Genomic DNA, 20,230 nt, shown 5'->3' with positions numbered 1-20,230 from the left:
GATTCTAGACCATAGCATGCAGAGTTAGAGTACGGGCTACCTTCCTGATATTTCAAACCAGAGTGTGGTGGCACATACTAGGGATCCAACCTCCGTCCCGGTACCCCACTCGGGAACTCGGATGGTCGGAAGTAGCCGCAGTCCGGAGCGGTGGGGACGGAACCAGGGTCTTCCGACAGGTTATCTGATATCTACAGTACACCCACCCTGCCCCGGCTTCCTGCCGGCATTTGGCATTCCTAAGGCGCAGAATTGCCAGAGTAGAGTGGAGAAGTCTGCCGGCGTGCATCGGCAAAACACTTCCTCATCAACCTGACCCTCAAGTTGCAATCATGCGTTGTGACCTCCCTTCTCTGTCTCTATCTCTACCCCTTCTTCATGGCCACATTCGTCCAATTTACTAAGAAACCTGGTTTAAGATACTCTCAGCAATGGCATCAGCTGTCCTCATAGGTTGTACCGGACTAGTGGTAAGCCCCGACCATGCTCTCCTGGCTATTTTAGCATCATATCCTGGTACAGAATACCGTGTGCCCCATTCCGAACATCTACTGACGCCCCTCTCTGGGGAAACAACAGGGATCTCACATCCTCCGAAACCTCATCGCCAGCGAGGCCATCGCCTCAATAAACACCTTTTCTCGCCGCAGCCCTCCGGAGGCATCCTCGTCGAACAAAGTCCACGCCTTCGTCTCCCCAGACCCAGCCCAGTGGGTTGCCCAGATCACGCGGCCTTCCGCGCAGCAACGACCCACGATCCTCTTCTCCGCGTTCGGCACGACCCGCGCCGCTGTCGGCGGCAGTCTCGAGGCCCAGTCGCGCATAGACCACGGCCTACAGCTCGAGCTGGCACAGGCCACCCGACAAGCGGGCTGTCGGGTGTGTGTCCTGGTCTCTTCGTCCACGGCCAACGAGAATTCATGGATCCCATATGCCCGCATGAAGGGTCGCATTGAAGCCGACCTAAAAGCGTTGCAGTTTGAGAGGACCGTTATTCTTCGTCCAGGGATCATATTAGGGAATCGTGTGGAGAGTCGTCCCGAGGAATGGATCGCACAGTCCGTGGTGCAGGGGATCGGGAAGGTGGCGCCTTCTTGGAGGGATACGCTTGGTCAGGATGCTGGTGTTATTGCTGAGGCTGCTGTGAATTGTGGACTGAGAGGCTTGGAGGAGATCTCGGGTAAGGGGGATGACGGTTCTGGCGTGTGGCTTGTGGAGCGGGGTGATATCGTGAAGTATGCGAGAACGGGCACGGACTTATCGTCTTTTGGGGCGTGATAAAAGGGTTATGTGGAGTCTGCAGACCAGTATAGTGGTCGCGCAATCGGCATGCTCGGTGTTGGTAGCCACTCTGTTGTGAGTTGTAGTGGATTACTCGGAAGCTGCCTATATCGTACAGACCGGGAATATTGGTTGATCTAGCCAGTGGTTAACATGCCTGTCGAGTTGCTGGCTTCCACACTGTGCTTATCTCTTGCGGTTTGTCATGCCATCATGAACACTGTTTCGGGCCAACTGGTACCACATATTCCCTATAGCAACGGGTGTTTGTCTGCAGCCCTGTAGCAGCTCCAATAATTAAACACCCCATGGACTATTTATATTATATGAAATCTCGAACCTCTGCTGAGCAGACAGCGGGTGAATAACCGAAAGTCGGTGACATATAGTGAATAAACAGAGGCAAAAGTGATAACAAGCATGCAGCTAGGTGTGGCTTACTTTTTTTCTTCTTTAACATAACACGCACTTGTAGGTCTATTGCTGTCCCTTCTACATCACCTTGTTATTTTTCTTCTAGAAGAACACCCTCAAAGTCTCCTCCACAGACGTTCTCAACCCCCCAAGGCTGCTCCTCCCAGCCATCGAGTATCCGCCTGCCTTCCCTTTATCAACAACCCAGCTCCCATAGACGGATTGCTCACCTTTCAAATCGTCCCAATGGCCTCCCTCGAAAACCACGACCCCATCTCAATCACGAGCCCATCCGATCTCAAGATCGTGATCATCGAAAAGCCTCCCAAAAGCGAGGAAAAGGAGCCCCAGGCCCCCAAAAGCAAGACCATCGCAGTCAACCGCGCCACGCTCATCAACGAATGCCAGTACTTCCAGAATATGCTGACCGGACACCGCTGGATGGAATCCGACAGTGACTCCGTCACGTTGCAGAACGACCACATCGTCGCCATGGAGATCCTGCTGCGCAAGCTCCACGGGACCTTGGGCGCGATGAGCGTGACGGAGGTCTCCGTCGCGGACGTGTGGCACCTGGTGCTCGCCTGCGACAAGTACGGCCTCAACCCGAAGGAGTTTAGGGGTTGGTTTGCATCGTGGGCGAAACACGCCGCAACTCAGATCGACACGCTTTATGGCCGCGACGAGCGGATCTACTACCGCCAAACCCTGTACCCGAGCTGGGCGACCGACCATGCGGCCCTCTTCGCCGAGGCGACCCAGTCCCTGGTCTACAGGAGTGAGACGCATATCACCGAGCGCAACCCCACGAAGGTCGATCAAATGCATCTGCCGCCCCGGATTCTGCGTGCGTATCCGTTTCCTCAGATTCACCGGGCATTCTTGCTACGTCCTTTCTTTTGGAGATCAGAGCTAACGCGCAGACCTGCCCCGCAGAGCAAATGAACGCCGTCCGCGGCCGCCTCCGCAACATCGCGCACAAAGGCCTGTTCGACCGGATCGCGAGGATCCTACAAGTCTCCTCCGCCCCCTGCTGCGAGCGCACCGTCTTCGAGTTCTTCCGCGAGCTGCAGCGCATCAGCGTCTGGCCGTTTGAGGACTGCATGCGGCACTGCAGCATCGACGATCTGGTCTTCCGCATGAAGCGGTTCGATGCAAGCAAGATGCGCGGGTACACGGACCCTGAGACCAAAAAGCCGGTGGATTGTTGCTTCTGCGAACATGACTGGAAAGCTGTGGTGGCCGGCGCTGCGAAGCGCGTCGAGGCGTACTTCGACGGGCTGTGTCTGGATTGCATGGATCTGACCAAGAATCTGCACAAGGGTGGGGACCGGGACCGGGATTATTGGGCGTATATGCTGCCACGCGATCGGTACGATGAGGATTGCCGGATCAAGCATGGCGAACCGACCTGGTACTTTAGCTTCATGGGGAGGCGGGAGAAGAAGGGGTTGATTGCGGATGTTTAGGGGGGTGTCTGCGTATCTCATGGTTATGACCGGCTTTTGAAGTTTGAGATGGGGTGGCAGGCTGGATTGCTCTTGTGGCAAGTCTTGCGATCTGTGGTCCATGTTTCTTGTAGTCGGTTTCGGCAATCTGCCCACTACAAAGGGAGGTTCTCTGTTTTGTCCCTCGTGGCTCCGTTACCCAGACTCCATATCTTAGGTTCCCCTATTCCCTCCCATCCTTCTCCTATGCCTATCGTGACTCCGAGATGGTCTGTAGTAGCAAGGTCACAGAACTGGCTCCTAAGGAAGCCCAACACTCAACAAGACATACAGAAAACGGCAAGCACCCCATGGTAGAGAAATCCCGCCTCGGCACCCCTTGGAGTGAGTGTACAAAAGAGGCGGCTACATTTGCCAGGGCGTCTATCTCCGCATCATGTATGGCTTTCCCAGCACGGCTCCGCAGCTACCATGCCGTCCTTGTACAACCGGAGGCCCAGTGAGCAAAAGCAAAAGAAACAATCCTTGACGCTGATAATAGCCCGACTCGATAAGAACCCCGCCATCCCCACGCGTCGAACTGGCCACCCGGAGTCAGTCTACAATGACAGAAGGCCAAAAAAGATGGAGCTGCGGGGAATCGAACCCCGGACCTCTCCCATGCTAAGGGAATATTATACCACTAAACCACAGCCCCAATTGTTGAAAGCGTGCTCAAAAGTATGCAACATGTTCTTGGCCAATGTGTAGCAGCGTGCTCCCAGGGGATGTAAGCTCACCCCTTTGCAGGGGGTGTCCTTGGACTGGAGTATATGTGTTAGTTTATCGTCCTGGATGCTCTCTATGAGCTGTGTGTGGTAAATCTGCTTGCACACCACGGCGGATATAGTGCCTTTCAATTCTTGTCATTCGGTCGGTCGATTTTGTCAATTGGGTAGCCTCTGCATGCTGGTGCACTAAATATATATATCCCCCTGCACTCAACGGATGATAGGATCTCCCGGGTAGCCCTAACTCGTCCTCTCTCTCTGAGATTTAACAAATGTGTAACCTATACAACCAACGAAAATACACCCAGACACCTCTACGGCACAATCGAATGACTAGTTTGAAAAATCCGGCTAGACAAATATCTGCCAAATGTAAAAGCCACAAGCCAAATTGTACCGCACTAGGTGTCATGTTGCTAGGAAATCAAGATTGTCCGTGGCGAGTTATTGTGCGACATGTTGCTAGATGAAAATATTTCATCAGATTTACGAATCTAGAAAAGTTCCCCCGATAAGAAATAGGCCGGGAACGCCTTGGGCACATCCATGATGATTACGAGATCACCTAGCCACGTAACGCTCATATCAGTCCAAGGGATATCTTATAGCATCTATCTGCTCTTCTCCCTTCTCCGCCCACTCAACACGAGGGGCATCTGTCCCTGGTACTCATTCCAAGCTGCACGCGGGTTCCTAGGACTAGGCATGAGCTAGGATCGACCAACGACGGGTAGCTCAATTAGTGAATCGATCGTAAATGGTCTATGTGCTTATGGCCACCCCGACAAGACACAGTGATACTGAGGACTGGCCCTTTGAATTACAGCTTTGAAAACTCCGCCCCAATCTGCCGAAGCAGCGCCGTGTGATCCGTGCCATACGTGTCCCCCGCTCGCGCGATCACCTCACGCACCCACGATCCGCGCGGGACGAATCGCGCCGTGAAGGGCAGCGCGCGCATGACCAGACCGTAGGTGCATGCTTCCGGGTCGACAGGGATCGGCTCGCCCGTCTCCGCGGCCACACCGGCTCTGATATCGAACGACCAGAGCAGCCGCGCCACCACGATCCAGAGGACATTGCGCGCGAAGTACCGCCCGGGGCAGGTCCGTCGTCCGTACCCGAATGCGGGCGCCGGGAGCGAGGAGCGGAATGCTCCGTGGTCATCTAGCCAGCGTTCGGGGATAAACGCGTCGGGGTGGGGGCCGAACACGGCCTCCTCGCGGGCGATCGTCCAGATGTTGGCCACGACCACCGAGCCCCTGGGGATGCGGTAGCCGTGGTAGGTCGTCTCCTCGCGGCTGAGGTGCGGCGCGCCCTCCGGGCCGGCCGGCCGCCACCGGAGCACCTCCTCGACGATCGCGGTGATGTACGGCAGCCTGGGCTGGTCGTCAGGCCGCGGCAGCCGGTCCGGGCCGACCACGGCGTCGAGTTCGGCGCGGGCCCGGGCGACGAAGCCCTGGTTTTGGGTGATACACGCCACCACGAACCACACCAGGCTGTCGGTCGTGCCGTCGAGCGCGGCGTCGATCATCGTCCCCAGCTCGAAGGCAAGCTCGTCCAGCGGCATGTCGCGGTCATCGTCCCTTTCCACAGCCTCCTTTAACTGCTGGGCGATGTTCCAGGAGTCTGAGGCCTCCAGCGCCCGCCGGAAGTTGCTGAGACGCAGGGCATACTTGGTGCGGTAGTGGTTTTCCGCTTTCGCCTTCCAGGGCGCCAGGAAGCCCGGCAGGTGGTTCAGCACCGGGAACTGGTCGACGATGTGCGCGCCCACTTGGATGAACTCGGAGAACTCTTCGTTGAGCTTGACTACGCTACGAAGGACGAAATCGTTGGGATCCTGGATCCGGAAGCCGTACAGTAAGGTGTGGATGATACTCGCTGTGGTCCGCTGGAACGCCCCTTGGACGTCGATTCCTGTACTGGCGCTTGTTTGCAAGAGATCGTACAGCAACTGCTGGGATTCCAGTGTCTGGATGGGGAGGTATGCGGCTGCTGGAGTCGCGTTCAGCACGGACACTTGGAGCCGCTGGTGATGCCGGAATTGATCGGTGTAGTTCATCATGAGGATGTTGAGGCCCTTCAATGCTAGCTCCGTCGCGAGAAACAGTCGGGGTCGGTCGGAAAAAATCGCTCCACGCTTGGCGAGCAGGTCATGGGCTACTTCCGAGGTCGACAAAATGATGACCGGTTGTCCAAGCATGTTGAGGTGAACGATGGGTCCGTACTGTTCATTCCATTGGCGATAGGTCCTCCATCCATGGGACTTGGGAGCTTGATGGACATTGCCTATGAGAGGCAGTGGCTTGGGTCCCGGCGGTAAGGGCAAGGAAGAAGATGATTTTGGCCGGCGTGTGACGAAGTGCACGCTGATCAGGAGGAGAACTCCTATAAGTATGGCGGAAGTTGTTGAATGCATGATGTGACGAATGATGGTGGAATACAAAATCGAAACGAGAGCCAGCCCCTCTTAGGGGGAACTGAGGATGCTTTTGTAGATTCAAGGAAAGAAAAAAGGACATCAACAAGAAGAAGGTGTAAAGAAGCTATATCCCTGATCTTGGTGTACGGGTCACATGACCCTCTGGGGTCTGACAGTGGACCAGCATTCACATTCCCATTACCTAGTAGCCAGTAGAGTCTTTGCAGGGAATAGAGTGCACACATTTAGACAGTAATCCGCCGCCCACTTACTGGTCAGTTTCCATAAACCCGCCGCAGGCCACAAGAGTTGGTTCGAGGCCACGTCACTACTACGGTACTGGCCAAACTGCAAAACAGGAATCGGATCAACTGAAAGGGAGGCTCCTGTGGGGAACGATTGAACGTGCCTACAGATAGTTAGGTCAGATCTGGCATGTCTTGTGTTGCTTGTGTTGCTTACGTTGCGGGGTTTCTCGGTACGCTGTGCTGCGCCTCGATCCCGACTAGGGTCACCATTAGTTTGAGCGTTAGTGTGGTTCCTAGTGCTTACTTTTGAATCGGCGAAATAATGTAGCCTTGCTAAGACACGCCTTGCTTTCCCATCGCCTGTCTCTTGTCTGACCTTCGACCCGATATGGCAAAAGTGTTTTCGCGGCTCGATGCGGACCATGGAACTCGATTCCCGGGCCGCTCCCCGTAAGCACTGGCTCCGCTTGCAGCAGAGCAGGCGAAGAGCCCTTAATCGCTATACACCTGTTGGCGCGAGAAGACCGTATTTTTCCACAGACCGTAACATGGTAGGCTAATGCCCAATCTACAGGGCTAGTCCCATCAGTGCCTCAGGCAGCCTTTAACCATCATCTGACAGCCTATCATTGTTGTCCGTAAGGTTCAAAAGCATTGCGCATGCGGCATCTGCTGATTTTGACCTCGGAAACATCGTAAATACCTCTTGAGTCTCCCACGGTCTCCCATTTTCATTGAAGCCCCCCCATGTAAGTAAGTCATCCAGCCCACCGCCATCGACGTCCTGCCTCCACCAGACTATCCTCCGGTCCAGCCGAGCGAATATCCCAGATCCCCACTCGAACGCCACCAGCAATTTTCGAGAAACTGTATGCTTCTTGCGTCAGTGGTGATATCCATCGATTTCGGGAAATCCTCGACTCGCAAAGTGTTTCACTGGAGAGCTCTGATATTTGCGACTTCTCTGCGATAATGATCGAAGCCATCAAGCTAGACGGTGTACAGTTCATCCAAGAACTCCTTACTCGCGGCTTGCCCATGGACCCACTCTACGCACTGGAAGCCGTCAGAGTGAAGGGGAAGGATGCGTTGGGAGGGTTCCTTCAGAATGGATGGGATATCAACCAGCCCATCAGCTAGCCGAAACTCCCAATACTAGGGTAAGGCTCGTTCCGAGAATCTATTCCATGTGATCAGAGACAAACGTTAAGCCCTGTCTTCAGCTATGCGATTGCAGAAATGAAGAGATGGCCGCTTGGCTCCTTGATCATGGAGCCGATCCCAACAGCCCATGTGTTGTTGATCTCACACCACTTTCCCTTGCTGTCGAGACCGCCCCGATCTCAGTCGTCCAGCTCATGCTCAGTCGTGGCGGCGATGCGCGCAAAGGCCAACTCCTCCATCACGCAGCCGAACGGCAGTCAGATAACATTGCGATCTTCAGCCCTCTCATCGAGAACGGAGCGGATATCGATTCAACGCTGTACGAAAACCATCATCCGTCCCGGGCGCTGTTCTGTTTCCTGGCACTCGGAACGACGCTGCACGAAGCAGCCGAACTCGGCAAAGTGGATGTAGTTCGCTACTTGGTCAGCGAAGGAGCCAACGTGGGCTTCAAAGATGCAACGGGGCGCACAGCTCTGGAGTGGGCGCAAATGTTGAATCAGGGGGAGGTCGTCCAGGTACTCGAGAAACGGAATTAGCCTCGTCTTTTCTGTTGTTCATGATACGTGCAGCTGTGTACCTGCTGGACGGATGAATTCGGAGTGTCTTTCCGCTTTTGATCAAGAGTTAGTTCAGCGCGGTGACTTTACTTTTCTTCTTCAATCCCTACAATGCAGTAATTAGCCAGCATGGGCTTGACCTTGCTGGCACACCTACTTTACATCTGACAACAAGAAGGTGAAGTATGTTTGGAGAGAGTTTTCTCTCCTCCCTCAGTCTCCACCACTTGATTCCCTCCCCATGGCTCCAGGCTTTCACCCGGACATCCCGCCCTTCCATCGGCTGGGCCCGAATTATTAGCTCGTACGCATCGGGAAAGAAACTGGGCCCACCTGGCACCTGAAGCTGCAACTACATAGTAGTCCCCATGTAGCTTGATCTTGACTCGATTCGACATAGTGACCCAAGATCTAAGCCCCCTAAGGAGATTTGCCAAGCAGGGGTTCGGCCAGACTAGCCTCTCTTGGCAAGGCTTCAGCTTCCGGTAATTTCCTGATAGTTTGCTCCAGCTGAGGCTCCAGATGAGAGCTCCTCCTCCTTTCTTTCTGCTGAGAAACCTTTGTTGGTTTCTACACATCATCCTTCCTCATCGCTACACCGCGTAGTCTGTTTCTCCTGCAGTTATGATGCACGTTAAGTTGGTTCTGTGCCTGGCCGCCGCCACCCTTGTCACCGCTGAGAACATTGTCACTACCACCCTTTTCATCCCGGATACGGACGCCGAGTCATTGGCCGGCTCAGTCATGGGCGTGGTAGGTACAGTACTAAGTGACCATCGTCGCGGGAGCTGACTCCATGCACCGCAGACTGACAGACAAGATAGGCTGCAACCGCTACTACCTACTTTGTCAACTGTCCGACCGCAACTGGTGTCAATGAGGATGACGATGACGACGACGATGACGAGGATGATGAGGATGACTGCGGCATGGGGCCCGGGATGACGATTGTCGCTGGGCCCCGAACCACCAGCTATCTGATGGGGGAGCCAGCAGATGATTTGTATGTGGCCTTCGTCCTCCCTGTTCAGCAGTCTGGCGAGGATCATGTGCTAACTTGCACCGTCCAGCTATATGTCCATGGCTTGTTCTGTGCAAGGGATTACTTATGGCGTCTGCACGGAGATGATTTCGGGCACCGGGGCGGATTTCCCGGGGACGTATACCACGACCATGGGGACGGATGACCTCTGCTGCTTTGTGCCCGTTACGATCACGGCGGGCACGCTTACCGGTGGTGCTGGAGATGCCACCTCCTCTGCGACTGTTCTAGCCGCTGGAACGGCTACCGCCACCACTACCAATGCCTCCGCCACCGGCACGGGCCCGGCAACCAGCGACAATTCGGTTGCTGCCACTGCCTCCACGACCACTCACAATAGCACGACCCAGAGCACGGGCGCTGCGGCACTCCTTACCTTTGATTCGACTGTGATCGTTGGAGGTGCTGTGGCGGCTGCCCTTGTGGTCGCAGCTTTATAGAATACGAGGAAGAAAAAGTGTAGATCTTTTGGCGGAGACACGTCGGCTTGGCAATGTTGGACCTCTCGACGGTGGTCACGAAAAGCATCAACTTTGACAAATAAGGAAGGTGATGAGACGTAAAAGGGCTTGTCCCAAAATCCAAGAGGCTCGGGCTCATAGCCTGTAAGCGATTTTAGGCACTCAGGGGTGGGCAATATAGAACGATTTCTTGATTTTTTTGGTAGTTCTTAGGTTGTTTCATTATCGGAGTTCTCTGCGTGTGATCAAGAGGCGAAGGCCTTTGGATCACGTGGCCGGATTACTCAGGAACGCCGACATACTGCTTCAAACCGAACTGCGCCTGATACCGGCACGCAACCCATGACGTGCGCTTGACTTCCCATCAAGCTGAGCAGAAGCATCCGACCGCGGCGAAAGTTTAATCTTCGCAGAGATATCAGATTCGATGTCGATCGCGATCTCGACTCCCCGGTCCTCGATATCCTTCATGCACCGTTGTGCTTGTTCTTCCATTTGAACCATGTACCCTTGCACCTGCTCCTCCATTTCTTTCATACAGTCATTCGCTGTGTTGCGTACCTCGACGTTACCATTGTCGATCTCTTCTTCGCATTGGGCTTGTTTCTGGTTGCATACGTCGTGGAGCTGATCGCGACACTCGGCCACGGTATAGTCGACGTAATGGGCGAGCCGACGCTCAACTGTCTTATCGATGTATCGTTCGAGCCGGCGCCCAAGCATCACCATGTCCGTCTCGGGAGAGCTGCCTACAGGCTCAAGCTCGAGTCCCAGACGGCGGTCGACGTCTTCCGGGACGGCTAGCAGATGTGCGCGGCCGGTTCGAATTAACAGTCTACGGATCAGGTCATCAGAAACACCACGGAGCTCGTGTTCAAGATGCGCGAGTCTCTGATACTCTGTTTGGCCGCGGGAGGAAGCACGCTGAAAGTGAGTCATGCGGATCGAGGACGGTGACCGGGAAGGAGCCCGTGTACTCGGCGTGTCGACTTCAGTCGCAATATCAGTCGGAACTTCAGTTGGAGAGCCTATCGGTGGAGGGGGTAGAGGGTGCAATCTTTTTCGTTTTTCAGTGTTGGGTGATATTGACCGTGGGTCTAGATACTATTACTAACTATTACGCAAGGCGTTACGGTAAGATGAGTAGATACCTCTGCACCGCTTTCCTAGCACTTCTTTATATACGGGAGGATCCACCTGCTCGGACACGGACTCCTGGCAATATGGGGGTGGATCGGGTGACAGAGCAAAGACACGCCAATCTGTCTCCCATACTCCGTGGCGAGCGGTGTTCAAAGGCACTGCCTGGAGACTTCTTTGCCGCAGGGCATGGGAGAAATCACGTAGCTTGTCAAGCTCGTTATTGACAAATTGTCGTCCGGTGAAGTGTAGACGGAAGAATTTGGATTGACAGATTTTGGCAAATGAGTGGAACTCCAAGTCTCCAGGTACGGCTGGTTTGAGAGAGTCCATGCCAGCTGGACTAAGAACGATGCCGACCGTGCCAAGGCTAAGACTCAGTGTTGAGACGGCCGAAACATTTGTAACAGGGGCCGGGAGTGAGGAAAGGAGACGAGCTGGACAGAGTGAGGTGTTGCTTCTGCGAGCAAAACCGCATTTTTCGACTCGTTCGGGAGGGATATTCAAAGTCAGAACCTGGGATCTGCTGCTCAAGTTAGCGATGCTGATCGAGTTAGCGAGAGCCGTTGTGATCGAAAGCAAGATAGATGCTTGGTTGGCCGTTTGACCATCCGCGACAGTTCGGCCATGGACGATACGAAGGCGAGCGACACAGAAAGCATCACAGTCGGGTGCGTGAACAAGGACTTTCGAGACCAATGGTCGGTTCTGTGGAGTGGTAGTCGTCATTTTGCCGTATTAGAACGATAACCCTCGAAACATCGAGTAGCCCACCCACCCAGGCTTTGAGCGACGAGGAGCAGCCCTGACTCGCAACAAATAGGAAAAGGAATGGAATGGATGAATAGGCAGGGAAAATGGAAGCATGAGAAGGAGAGCTGCGGTCTGGTCACGAGTACATGCCCAATCTGAAATCCACGAGAGAAAACAGAGAGTCCTATGAGAACACAGGAATGGCAGGACTGGCTTCGAGAACAGCAGAGAGAGAGAGAGATGCGGTCTGGTCACGAGTACATGCCCAATCTGAGGTCCACGAGAGAAAACAGAGAGTCCTATGAAAGCACGGGAATGGCAGGACTGGCTTCGAGAACAGCAAGGAGATGGAGGATGGAGGATGGAGGATGGGGGATGATGTTGAAGAAGAGGAGAAGGGGAGAAGGAACGTGAAGGCGGAGGCGCGGGCGGAAAGACAAGACGCGATCCCGTCCCGTGACCGCTGCCCCGCCTCCGCTTCATATGATGCTGCCTTAAAATGGCACCTTAAAATTGTGGCTGTATAATGACATGATAATGACTAAGCTAGCACAGCGTTAAGTTAAAATAACTCACATATTTGGTAAGCAACTCAGGGCCCATGCCAGTGCATCTTCCAACTCATTGAGCTGTTCTTAGTACTGTAACCTTGTTACAATAGTCATTGCTATAGAAATTCCCCGCCCAAAAATCCAGTCCAGCATACAAAGATTGTTGTGTCCCATTATAGGAATCATCGGAGTCTTCCAAGTTAGTACTGCCTGCCAGATGCCATGGGTAAGCCACCGACCAATAGCCGATCCGCCAATCACCGGAGCAATACAGAGGAGTATCAAGCTATCATGGAAGCTATTTGTCAGTCTGGGGTAGGCGAACTCCTTGGAAGACGTTCCATCTCAGGAAGGTGATTCCGCGACGCGACGGAGCTTATCTGCATGATAATCAGCAGGCAGCCATTCCCGCATTTCCCGCATTCCCCGCATTTCCCGTACATCTATCTGCTCCCCCAGTGTCTACAACTCTACATACCACTCGAACTTTGTGTCTGTCTGCGGAATCTGCATGCATGCCTGTTTCGCGACAATTGAGTCCCCAGCCAGGGTTGAAGAGGGAGATGCGGTCCCGCCGTCGGCACGCGGTGGGAGTGTGCAATGCATGCCGGCGACGGCATATCAAGTGCGACTTGGCTCGGCCAACCTGCTCGGCGTGCAAGGCAATCGGTGCGTTGTGCGAGAGGTCCAACGCTCAGCTGACATGGACGTCGACCTCGGGACCCTCCTTTCAGGGCAACACCCGCGCCCACCACGGCCCCAGCACCACCACCACCACGGCGGTCCGACGACGCTATTTGTACGGGGAGCAGGATCGTGTATCCACCAGCATCAGCCTCCTCTCTAGTCTCCATACGGCTTCGGTTGACAACAGTCTGCAGCAGATCGAGGACGAGTCCTGGCAGACCGCGCTCCACCCGGGCCAGAGCAACTTCATTGGGCCGTTCGGGGTGTTGAGTCTGCCGCATGGCCCCGTTCCCCTGAGCTCTGGGAGTCAGGAAGAAGAAGAAGAAGAAGAAGCCCGTAATAGTAGTAGTAACAGTAACCAGGACCAAACTCATTCGTTGGAGATTCCGCCCCCGCTGTTGGCGGGCTCGCTAGGCAGTCTGCCAACCGCAGAGGAATCGCTGCACTGGCCGGATATATTGGAAATGGACATGTCCTGGCCAGAATTGTTCAATTTCAATGATCTACCCAGTCCATTGCCGGAGCAGCCAGTCTCATTAGTGGCCGAGGGCGCAGAGCAAAGCAATGAGGACGCGCCACTCGAAGGCTCGGTCCAAACCCCCGGGCCGGGTTTCTCCTTGGGAGATATCCAAATCTCGGACGCCCAGATGCTCCTGAAACGGTACCGAGATGTGGTCGTTGCCCATTCCTTTTCCTTTCCGCTCTCTGGAATGTCGCCGTGGGAAAAGCTCCATGTGGACTCGGCGGTCATTACCTTGGGCCGGATCGCCTTTATGGGCACGGAGCGCATCTCACATGCCGCCATGTCCAACCTGCTCGCACTGCTTGCGATTTCCGCCGTGCATAAGGCGGCCGCAGTACGGAAACAAGGGACGACGTCCAGTGAACACTGGGACGGGGTCAGTGCGGCGAGCTATGCCAAGGGGAAAGACCATCTGGAACAGTCCCTCCGACGTGAGAGTCACAATGTGCCGCCGCCGAAATACAAGGAACAACTGATGGCCCTGTCGGCGATGCTTTCGTTTGCGGTAGGCCCTGGCTCTTTCCCTCGTCTCTCTTGCCGTGGTGGCTGATCGGTCGTCTCAGATTCTCTCGGACTGCCAGGAACAGGCCTGAGCATACCTGCTGGATTCCGAGCGCCTGTTATGTCTTCGGGGCCTAACCAAGCGCGTCTTCTCGCGCAAGGCACGATTATTGCACCACATATATACATGGAACCGGATCCTGGGAGAAAGCACGTTCGTCGTACGGGATTATAGCAAGGACCCCAGTTTGACAGCACGGTCCGCCGAAGCATCGCACGCCCGCTCAAACCCCTTTCGGTCCAATCCGGATATCCACTTGGATGACTTTTTGCAACTGGACGTGAGCTCCAACAATCCCGAGCTGAAGAACCACAGAGATCATGACGGGATACTAAATAGCGTGCATATCGAAGAGTCGAGAGGGGACTCCCAGCCAATGTACCGGGAATTGTACGGAGTATCCGAGACCTGGCTTAGTCTTGTCTCGCAGACCACGCGGCTGGCCAATTTCGTTGACAAACTCAAGGCCAGCAAGGGCCCGCAGGACCCCGGAATGATGGATGCGCTCGAGAATGCGAAACTGAGACTCGAGGAAAGGATCTGGAAGCTCGTCGCGCTTCATGATCCGCCCCCGCCCTTGGGGCCTCACGGACCCAAATTCGAAGGCAGTGGGGAGCATCCGAGGGCCTACATGGTCCATGCATTGAATCTTGGCCTAGTGATATTCTTCTATCGACGCATCAGAGAATCCAACCCGCGCCTGCTGCAACCGTACGTGAGCTCGATCGTCCAGGCACTGAAGGACTTTGCCGCCTCCTGCAAGGCCCTCCACCTCGAAGGGCCGGGGTCTCCCTGGCCGGCCTTCATGGCCGGCTGCGAGGCGATTGCCCCCCAGGATCGGGACTATCTTCATCGCTGGATGGATGAAGCCCTGACATTGACGGGTTTCCTCAGATTCCGAACAATCAAACAATGCATGGAGGAGGTATGGAGGCGACAGCTGGAAATAGCCGATCGGAGAGACGGGCGAGTGACATATCATAGCTGGGTCGATACATGCCGTGAACACAACATGTATATCATGCTATCCTAAATTGATTTGGCGACGGGGATTCTTGACGTTATAGGTTGAAATCTTTTTTAGAGATGTGGAGGATCTTTCCGCTCGAGATCGTGGCCGGTCCATAATAGAAACCTGGGGTGTGGCACAGATCTACCATTTCAACGGTCTTTTTGGCATTTTGACGGGGATTATGGGATGCAACCCGGGCAGGTGAGAAGAAGCGTCGGAGGTCTGTGGCGAGGAGTCTTGTTTTGTTTTGTAGGGCCGCCAGTTTAAGAATACTTACTACCTTAGGGAGTTTGGACTGGTCGCTAACTACCTCACTGCGCACTCTGGCGTAGTCGGTACTTAGTAGCCCTACTACGTACCCCGATCACACGCGGTCTTACGGTCTTACTTGCAACCTATCGCGGAACCGAGACCTTGATCCGGAATTTACTTCCTCCTGTCTTTTCGGCCCTTGTCAGCCCCTTCCAGCCGCTGAAAGTGCGTTCAGTTCAGAATGATGATAACGACTCGGGGCATGGCATTTATCTCCTCTACGCCGTAGATACCTAGGGCACGCCAAGCATTGGACGGCGCCAGAATCGGAGCCATCTTCCCGAACCGGAACTGCCTTCCGTATCCCCAATATCTATCCTTGAAGTGCGAACATGCACGCTCTTTCTGATGTTGCAAATTACCGAGCTGCATGACATGGATTGCCTGCTTTTCCCCAGATAGTTGAAGTTACGCGGGATTGTATACCTAAATTGAAACAACCCTGTGACCCGAGGCCACCGGTGCGCAATCTATCCAGACCACCTGCCCCTTGGGTCATGTCGAGATTAAAAGACACAGGTAGGAGGTAAGAGGCACCCTGGCTGAGGATTTGGTATAAAATGGGACACACCGCAGCCTCCTTCAGATATCACGGATCCGCCCATCAATTCAAGAAGATCAACTGTTGTCTGACACCCACCAATCCACCTCCATCATCATGGTGCATTCCAACCGCGCCGTGCACATCGTGAGCGTCCACTCGGCGGGGGAAATCGGCGATGTGATCGTGGGCGGGGTTCTCGACGTGCCCGGTCAAACCATGTTCGACAAGATGACCTATTTCCGGACCCAAGCCGACGAGCTGCGCCAGCTGCTGCTCAACGAGCCCCGCGGGCGTCCGTCGCGGAACGTGAACCTGGTGCTTCCCGCGTGCGACCCGCGCGCCGATGCCGGGTTCCTGATCATGGAGAGCCAGGAATACGCCTACATGTCCGGCTCGAACACCATCTGCACGGCCACGGCGCTGCTGGAGACGGGCATGGTGAAGATGCAGGAGCCGACCACCATGCTCCGGCTGGACACGGCCGCCGGCTTGGTCGCGGTCACGGCGGAGTGCGAGGCCGGGAAGTGCAAGAGCGTGGCCTTCGACAATGTCCCCGCCTTTGTGTTCCACCTCAATCTGGCGGTGGACGTGCCGGGGCTGGGCACGATCCTTTGCGACGTGGCGTACGGAGGCATGATGTACGCCATCGTGGACATGGCCCAGACCAACCTCACCATGGATCCGGACGAGGGCCAGCGCATCGTGGAATACGGGGAGCGCATCAAGCGGGCCGTCCAGGCTGCCGTCCACCCGGTCCACCCGGACAACCCCGGCATTCACGGGGTGACCAACTTCATCTTCACAACGGCCCTGGTGGCGGGCGATGGGCCGGATGGCGGCAAGAAGGCCCAGAACGCGGTGGTGGTCTCGCCCGGTCGCTTGGACCGCAGCCCGTGCGGAACCGGGACGTGCGCGCGCATGGCGCAGTTGCATGCGAGACAGCAGCTGGCCGTGGGCGAGCCGTTTGTGCACACGAGTATCATCGGAACCGAGTATGTTGGCTCCATCACGGGTACCGTCAAGGTGGGCGAGTACGATGCCATCCTGCCTCGTGTCAAGGGCAGTGCCTGGATCACCAGCTTCCAGCAGGTGGTCCTCGACCCCACCGATCCTTTCCCACAGGGCTTCCGGGTGGGAGATGCCTGGCATGTGTCCAAGGTGCCAGTGCCCGCCGGCGCTCCGGTGAATAGTATTTAGTTCAAGTTCGTGATTCTAGGTAGCATCTGCTGCTAGTCTGTTGGAAGGACATGATCAGTACCGCAGATCGATCTTTAGCCGCCGATCGATCTCCTAGAGAAGGTGTGTTTTCTATTGTGTGACGTCAATTCTCTCATCGCTATCCGTGCTTGCCATCAACTAATTCAAATTCAAAGATATTACAAGAATCATGCGTGTTCTCTTTGCTATTTTATAATCAACGTGATACAGTAGTAGCCTCAGGCATCCATTCATCCGGCCGCGGGCGGGGCGTTTTCGAACTAACCCTAACCCAAACAGGAAATCCAGATGTTCGACCAATCAGGCAATCGTGCTGTGTTACTGATCGACACAGGCTTGTCATCGCCTACAACCAGTGCATTCAAACTAACTCAGGGCTAACTACTGCGATATCCACAATGGACGAGGCTGAGCTGGAGGCTGTGGTCAATCTCAGCTCGGTTAATGACTGATTGAATCCTTCCATCATGCCCTGCCCATTATGTCCTTTCTGACCACGGCCCACTACCGGGATATAAATATCCCCTCAAGTACCGTACCCAAGCAGCCCATAACTTGAGTCCTTTTCCTCCAACCCTAGGGCCCTGCACACATCCCGGCCTACCTCCCCGTACAGTACAGCATGGTCCAAGTACCATTTCTTTCGGCAATCCAGGCCGCGTCCGCCCTCTGGGCGCTGGACCTTCTCCCCCGCACAGCCGCGACAACCACCGTCCACAACACCAGCTCCTCGGTGGAGTACAACTGTCACGCGGGACAGTCCTGCTGGCCATCCAGCGAGGAATGGACGCAGTTCAACAAAAGCCTGTCGGGGAACCTCCACCGCACCGTCCCCTTCGCCGCCAGCTGCTTCTACAGTTCGCTCTCCTACGACCCCGCCGCCTGTGCGCTCGCGGAGAAGACCTACCTCCTCAACCAGCCCCGCACCGAGGTCTACGGGGCGGCCACGGGCCTCAACTGGGAGACGTGCGGGCTGCAGAGCTGCGCGCTGAACCCGCTCGACGGGTACAGCGTGCAGTCGGACGAGTGTCGACTGGGCCGCCTGTCAGCGCTGTATGTCGACGCCCACTCGGCGCAGCAGGTGGCCACGGCGGTGCGGTTCGCGCGCAAGCACCGCCTGCGCGTCAGCATCAAGAACACCGGCCACGACTACTTCGGCCGGTCGACGCGCCCGGACACCCTGGCCATCTGGACGCACCACCTCAAGAACATGACCTACCACGCCAACTTCACCGCCGCGAACTGTTCCGCCCCTGAACCGAACCACTACCAGCACATCGGGGAGATCGGTGCGGGCGCGCAGGCGTCCGACGTGTACGCGTACTTCCAGGGGTTCGGGATGGACGTGACCGGCGGCAATGAGGGCTCCGTCGGGTTGGCAGGCGGGTTTGGGCAGGGCGGCGGCCACGGGGTGTTTGGGCCCTCGCGCGGGCTGATGGTCGACAACGCGGTCGAGTTCGAGGTCGTCACGGCCGACGGCCACCTCCGCACGATCAACGCCTGCTCGGACCCGGATCTCTTCTGGGCGATGCGCGGCGGCGGCGGCGGCACGTTCGCCATTCTGACCAGCTACAAGTTCCAGCTCTACCCCGCCGTGAAGATCCACGTCTACTCCTTGAAGGCCAGCTTCGTCACGAACACGACGACGGGGGAGGACCCGAAGTACCGCGCGCTGGAATATATGCTCACGCAGCACGCGACGGCGCAGCCCCTCTGGTCCGCGCAGAACGTCTCGGGCCACGCATACTACTGGCCCAGCCAGGTCGAGCTGTACCTGGTGTTGCCGTCCGACAACGAGACGGCGCTGCCGGCGGTGACGCGGGACTTCGTGGCCGCCGTGCGGGCCCATCCCGAGCTGATCCAGGTCTCCGAGAGCAACTACACGACGTACGCGAAGTACACCGATTTCCTCACCCTGACCGAGGCGATCGCCACGGAGCTCACGCCGGGGGGCATCTACGAGGCCGTCGCCAGCCGGCTGATTCCCCGCGATCTCTTTGCGTCGCCGGGGAACGTCACGGATCTGGTGACCGCGGTGCTCGACGGGGTCCGTCGGAGTAATACCCTCATCTCCGAGGAATACGCCCTGACCCAGGTCATCATGACCACGCCCGTGAACGTACAGAACGGGAACACGACCAGCGTGCATCCCGCGTGGCGCTCGGCGCTGTGGCATGTTCTGATGACGGGGGGGTGGTTTGACGTGCGCTCTTTGGCGAACCAGACCGCGCTACAGGAACGGTGGTTGGAGACCGTGCAGCCGCTGAAGGATCTGACGCCGCGGGGTGGGTGCTACCTGAACGAGGGGTCGTATCTGGAACCCGACTGGGAGGACACCTTTTTCGGAGTCAATTATCCGGCTCTGCTCGGGGTGAAAGCGAGGTATGATCCGACGCACTTCTTCGATTGTTGGAAGTGTGTGGGGTGGAAGGGCTCCAAGTAAGTTTTCCCTATGATTGTGCAGTTACGGGATATAGACTGACATTGGCGGCTATAGGGGATACCAGTGTTATGATTAATTCTTTTCATGTGGGAGATATTCGCGGCCAATCTTCACTTCCAACATAAGAAGGTGCTGTTGCTTTACTCCGGGTCCAGCTTCTTTGACTCTACTGCCGGTCCCAACCGCCATGTACATAATACATCATCTACCTAAGTTACTGTGTACATTTAATCCTATTGTAGCTCTTCGAGCTACGTCATGTCTGTAATCTTGAGGATAGCCCGCTCCCAGTTGTTTTGTAAAGATAAATAGAACTGTTTGTGGAGACCTGAACTGCTATTCATGCCACCTCTGGCCGGTCCGTACCTTGACAAGGTTCCGGTTTCATGTTTTGAATATCTTTTTTCCTAGAAAAGTATTATTACTGACATTGCTAAATAAAGAATTGAAAGTTTCCAGCCTATCTTGCCAAATATGCCTGCTCTCGTTATTTGTTTAGTATCTCATTTGCAATGAGGGTAAGAGTCTTATCTTTGTAATTCCACATCCGGGGGTCTGGATACTATCAGTATAGTCTCAACGCGCTCTACTGGAAATCATCGCAACCGAAATGTCAAGCAAGATGAGGCTGCCTTAAAACAATTGAACAAGCGTGGCTGCATATGGCCAGCGCTT

General features: G+C 55.5%; 9 protein-coding genes and 1 non-coding gene across 10 annotated transcripts; 7 read left to right on the top strand and 3 right to left on the bottom strand.

The window, feature by feature from the left end:
- The first annotated feature begins 245 nt into the window (after positions 1-245).
- On the top strand, positions 246-1,444 carry BO86DRAFT_344627 (uncharacterized protein). The gene is made up of 2 exons (XM_025669177.1): positions 246-470; positions 580-1,444. The coding sequence occupies exons 1-2, from the start codon at positions 432-434 to the stop codon at positions 1,276-1,278; spliced, it is 738 nt and encodes a 245-aa protein (XP_025524710.1). The 5' UTR covers positions 246-431; the 3' UTR covers positions 1,279-1,444.
- BO86DRAFT_421334 (uncharacterized protein) lies at positions 1,435-3,164 on the top strand (the record flags this gene model as incomplete). Its single annotated transcript, XM_025675275.1, has 4 exons — positions 1,435-1,544; positions 1,682-1,752; positions 2,072-2,542; positions 2,632-3,164. 4 exons carry the CDS (start codon positions 1,435-1,437, stop codon positions 3,162-3,164), a joined length of 1,185 nt encoding a protein of 394 aa, XP_025524709.1.
- A 604-nt stretch (positions 3,165-3,768) lies between these two features.
- On the bottom strand, positions 3,769-3,840 carry BO86DRAFT_t237. The gene has a single exon. It is a non-coding gene; the product is annotated as a tRNA-Ala (tRNA).
- Positions 3,841-4,558: 718 nt separating this feature from the next.
- On the bottom strand, positions 4,559-6,545 carry BO86DRAFT_174690 (cytochrome P450). Its single transcript, XM_025666534.1, has one exon. It carries the CDS (start codon positions 6,330-6,332, stop codon positions 4,734-4,736), a length of 1,599 nt encoding a protein of 532 aa, XP_025524708.1. The 5' UTR covers positions 6,333-6,545; the 3' UTR covers positions 4,559-4,733.
- A 426-nt stretch (positions 6,546-6,971) lies between these two features.
- BO86DRAFT_450108 (ankyrin repeat domain-containing protein) lies at positions 6,972-8,421 on the top strand (the record flags this gene model as incomplete). Its single annotated transcript, XM_025676774.1, has 3 exons — positions 6,972-7,033; positions 7,381-7,680; positions 7,821-8,421. The coding sequence occupies 3 exons, from the start codon at positions 6,972-6,974 to the stop codon at positions 8,284-8,286; spliced, it is 828 nt and encodes a 275-aa protein (XP_025524707.1). The 3' UTR covers positions 8,287-8,421.
- A 360-nt stretch (positions 8,422-8,781) lies between these two features.
- On the top strand, positions 8,782-9,789 carry BO86DRAFT_412108 (uncharacterized protein; the record flags this gene model as incomplete). The annotated part of the gene is made up of 3 exons (XM_025674631.1): positions 8,782-9,060; positions 9,132-9,310; positions 9,378-9,789. Exons 1-3 carry the CDS (start codon positions 8,932-8,934, stop codon positions 9,787-9,789), a joined length of 720 nt encoding a protein of 239 aa, XP_025524706.1. The 5' UTR covers positions 8,782-8,931.
- Positions 9,790-10,116: 327 nt separating this feature from the next.
- Positions 10,117-11,679, bottom strand: BO86DRAFT_320020 (uncharacterized protein; the record flags this gene model as incomplete). The annotated part of the gene is made up of 2 exons (XM_025668275.1): positions 10,117-10,907; positions 10,962-11,679. 2 exons carry the CDS (start codon positions 11,677-11,679, stop codon positions 10,117-10,119), a joined length of 1,509 nt encoding a protein of 502 aa, XP_025524705.1.
- Positions 11,680-12,320: 641 nt separating this feature from the next.
- On the top strand, positions 12,321-15,059 carry BO86DRAFT_368024 (Zn(II)2Cys6 transcription factor; the record flags this gene model as incomplete). Its single annotated transcript, XM_025670189.1, has 2 exons — positions 12,321-14,003; positions 14,059-15,059. The coding sequence occupies exons 1-2, from the start codon at positions 12,770-12,772 to the stop codon at positions 15,057-15,059; spliced, it is 2,235 nt and encodes a 744-aa protein (XP_025524704.1). The 5' UTR covers positions 12,321-12,769.
- A 949-nt stretch (positions 15,060-16,008) lies between these two features.
- On the top strand, positions 16,009-17,091 carry BO86DRAFT_421328 (proline racemase family protein; the record flags this gene model as incomplete). Its single annotated transcript, XM_025675274.1, has 1 exon — positions 16,009-17,091. One exon carries the CDS (start codon positions 16,009-16,011, stop codon positions 17,089-17,091), a length of 1,083 nt encoding a protein of 360 aa, XP_025524703.1.
- Positions 17,092-17,734: 643 nt separating this feature from the next.
- BO86DRAFT_458269 (FAD binding domain-containing protein) lies at positions 17,735-19,768 on the top strand (the record flags this gene model as incomplete). The annotated part of the gene is made up of 2 exons (XM_025677283.1): positions 17,735-19,551; positions 19,711-19,768. The coding sequence occupies 2 exons, from the start codon at positions 17,735-17,737 to the stop codon at positions 19,766-19,768; spliced, it is 1,875 nt and encodes a 624-aa protein (XP_025524702.1).
- Positions 19,769-20,230: the final 462 nt, after the last annotated feature.

This window comes from Aspergillus japonicus (genome assembly GCF_003184785.1).
Source record: "Aspergillus japonicus CBS 114.51 unplaced genomic scaffold BO86scaffold_53, whole genome shotgun sequence".
Lineage (NCBI taxonomy): Eukaryota > Fungi > Ascomycota > Eurotiomycetes > Eurotiales > Aspergillaceae > Aspergillus > Aspergillus japonicus.
This window is presented reverse-complemented; position numbering and strand designations above follow the sequence as displayed.

Bases quoted from the DNA above. Each gene is read 5' to 3' on its own strand.
- BO86DRAFT_344627 (XM_025669177.1), top strand. From the start codon at position 432: ATGGCATCAGCTGTCCTCATAGGTTGTACCGGACTAGTG. The intron at 471-579 runs GTAAGCCCCGAC...GGGAAACAACAG, and splicing joins TAGGTTGTACCGGACTAGTG to GGATCTCACATCCTCCGAAA.
- BO86DRAFT_174690 (XM_025666534.1), bottom strand. From the start codon at position 6,332: ATGCATTCAACAACTTCCGCCATACTTATAGGAGTTCTCCTCCTGATC.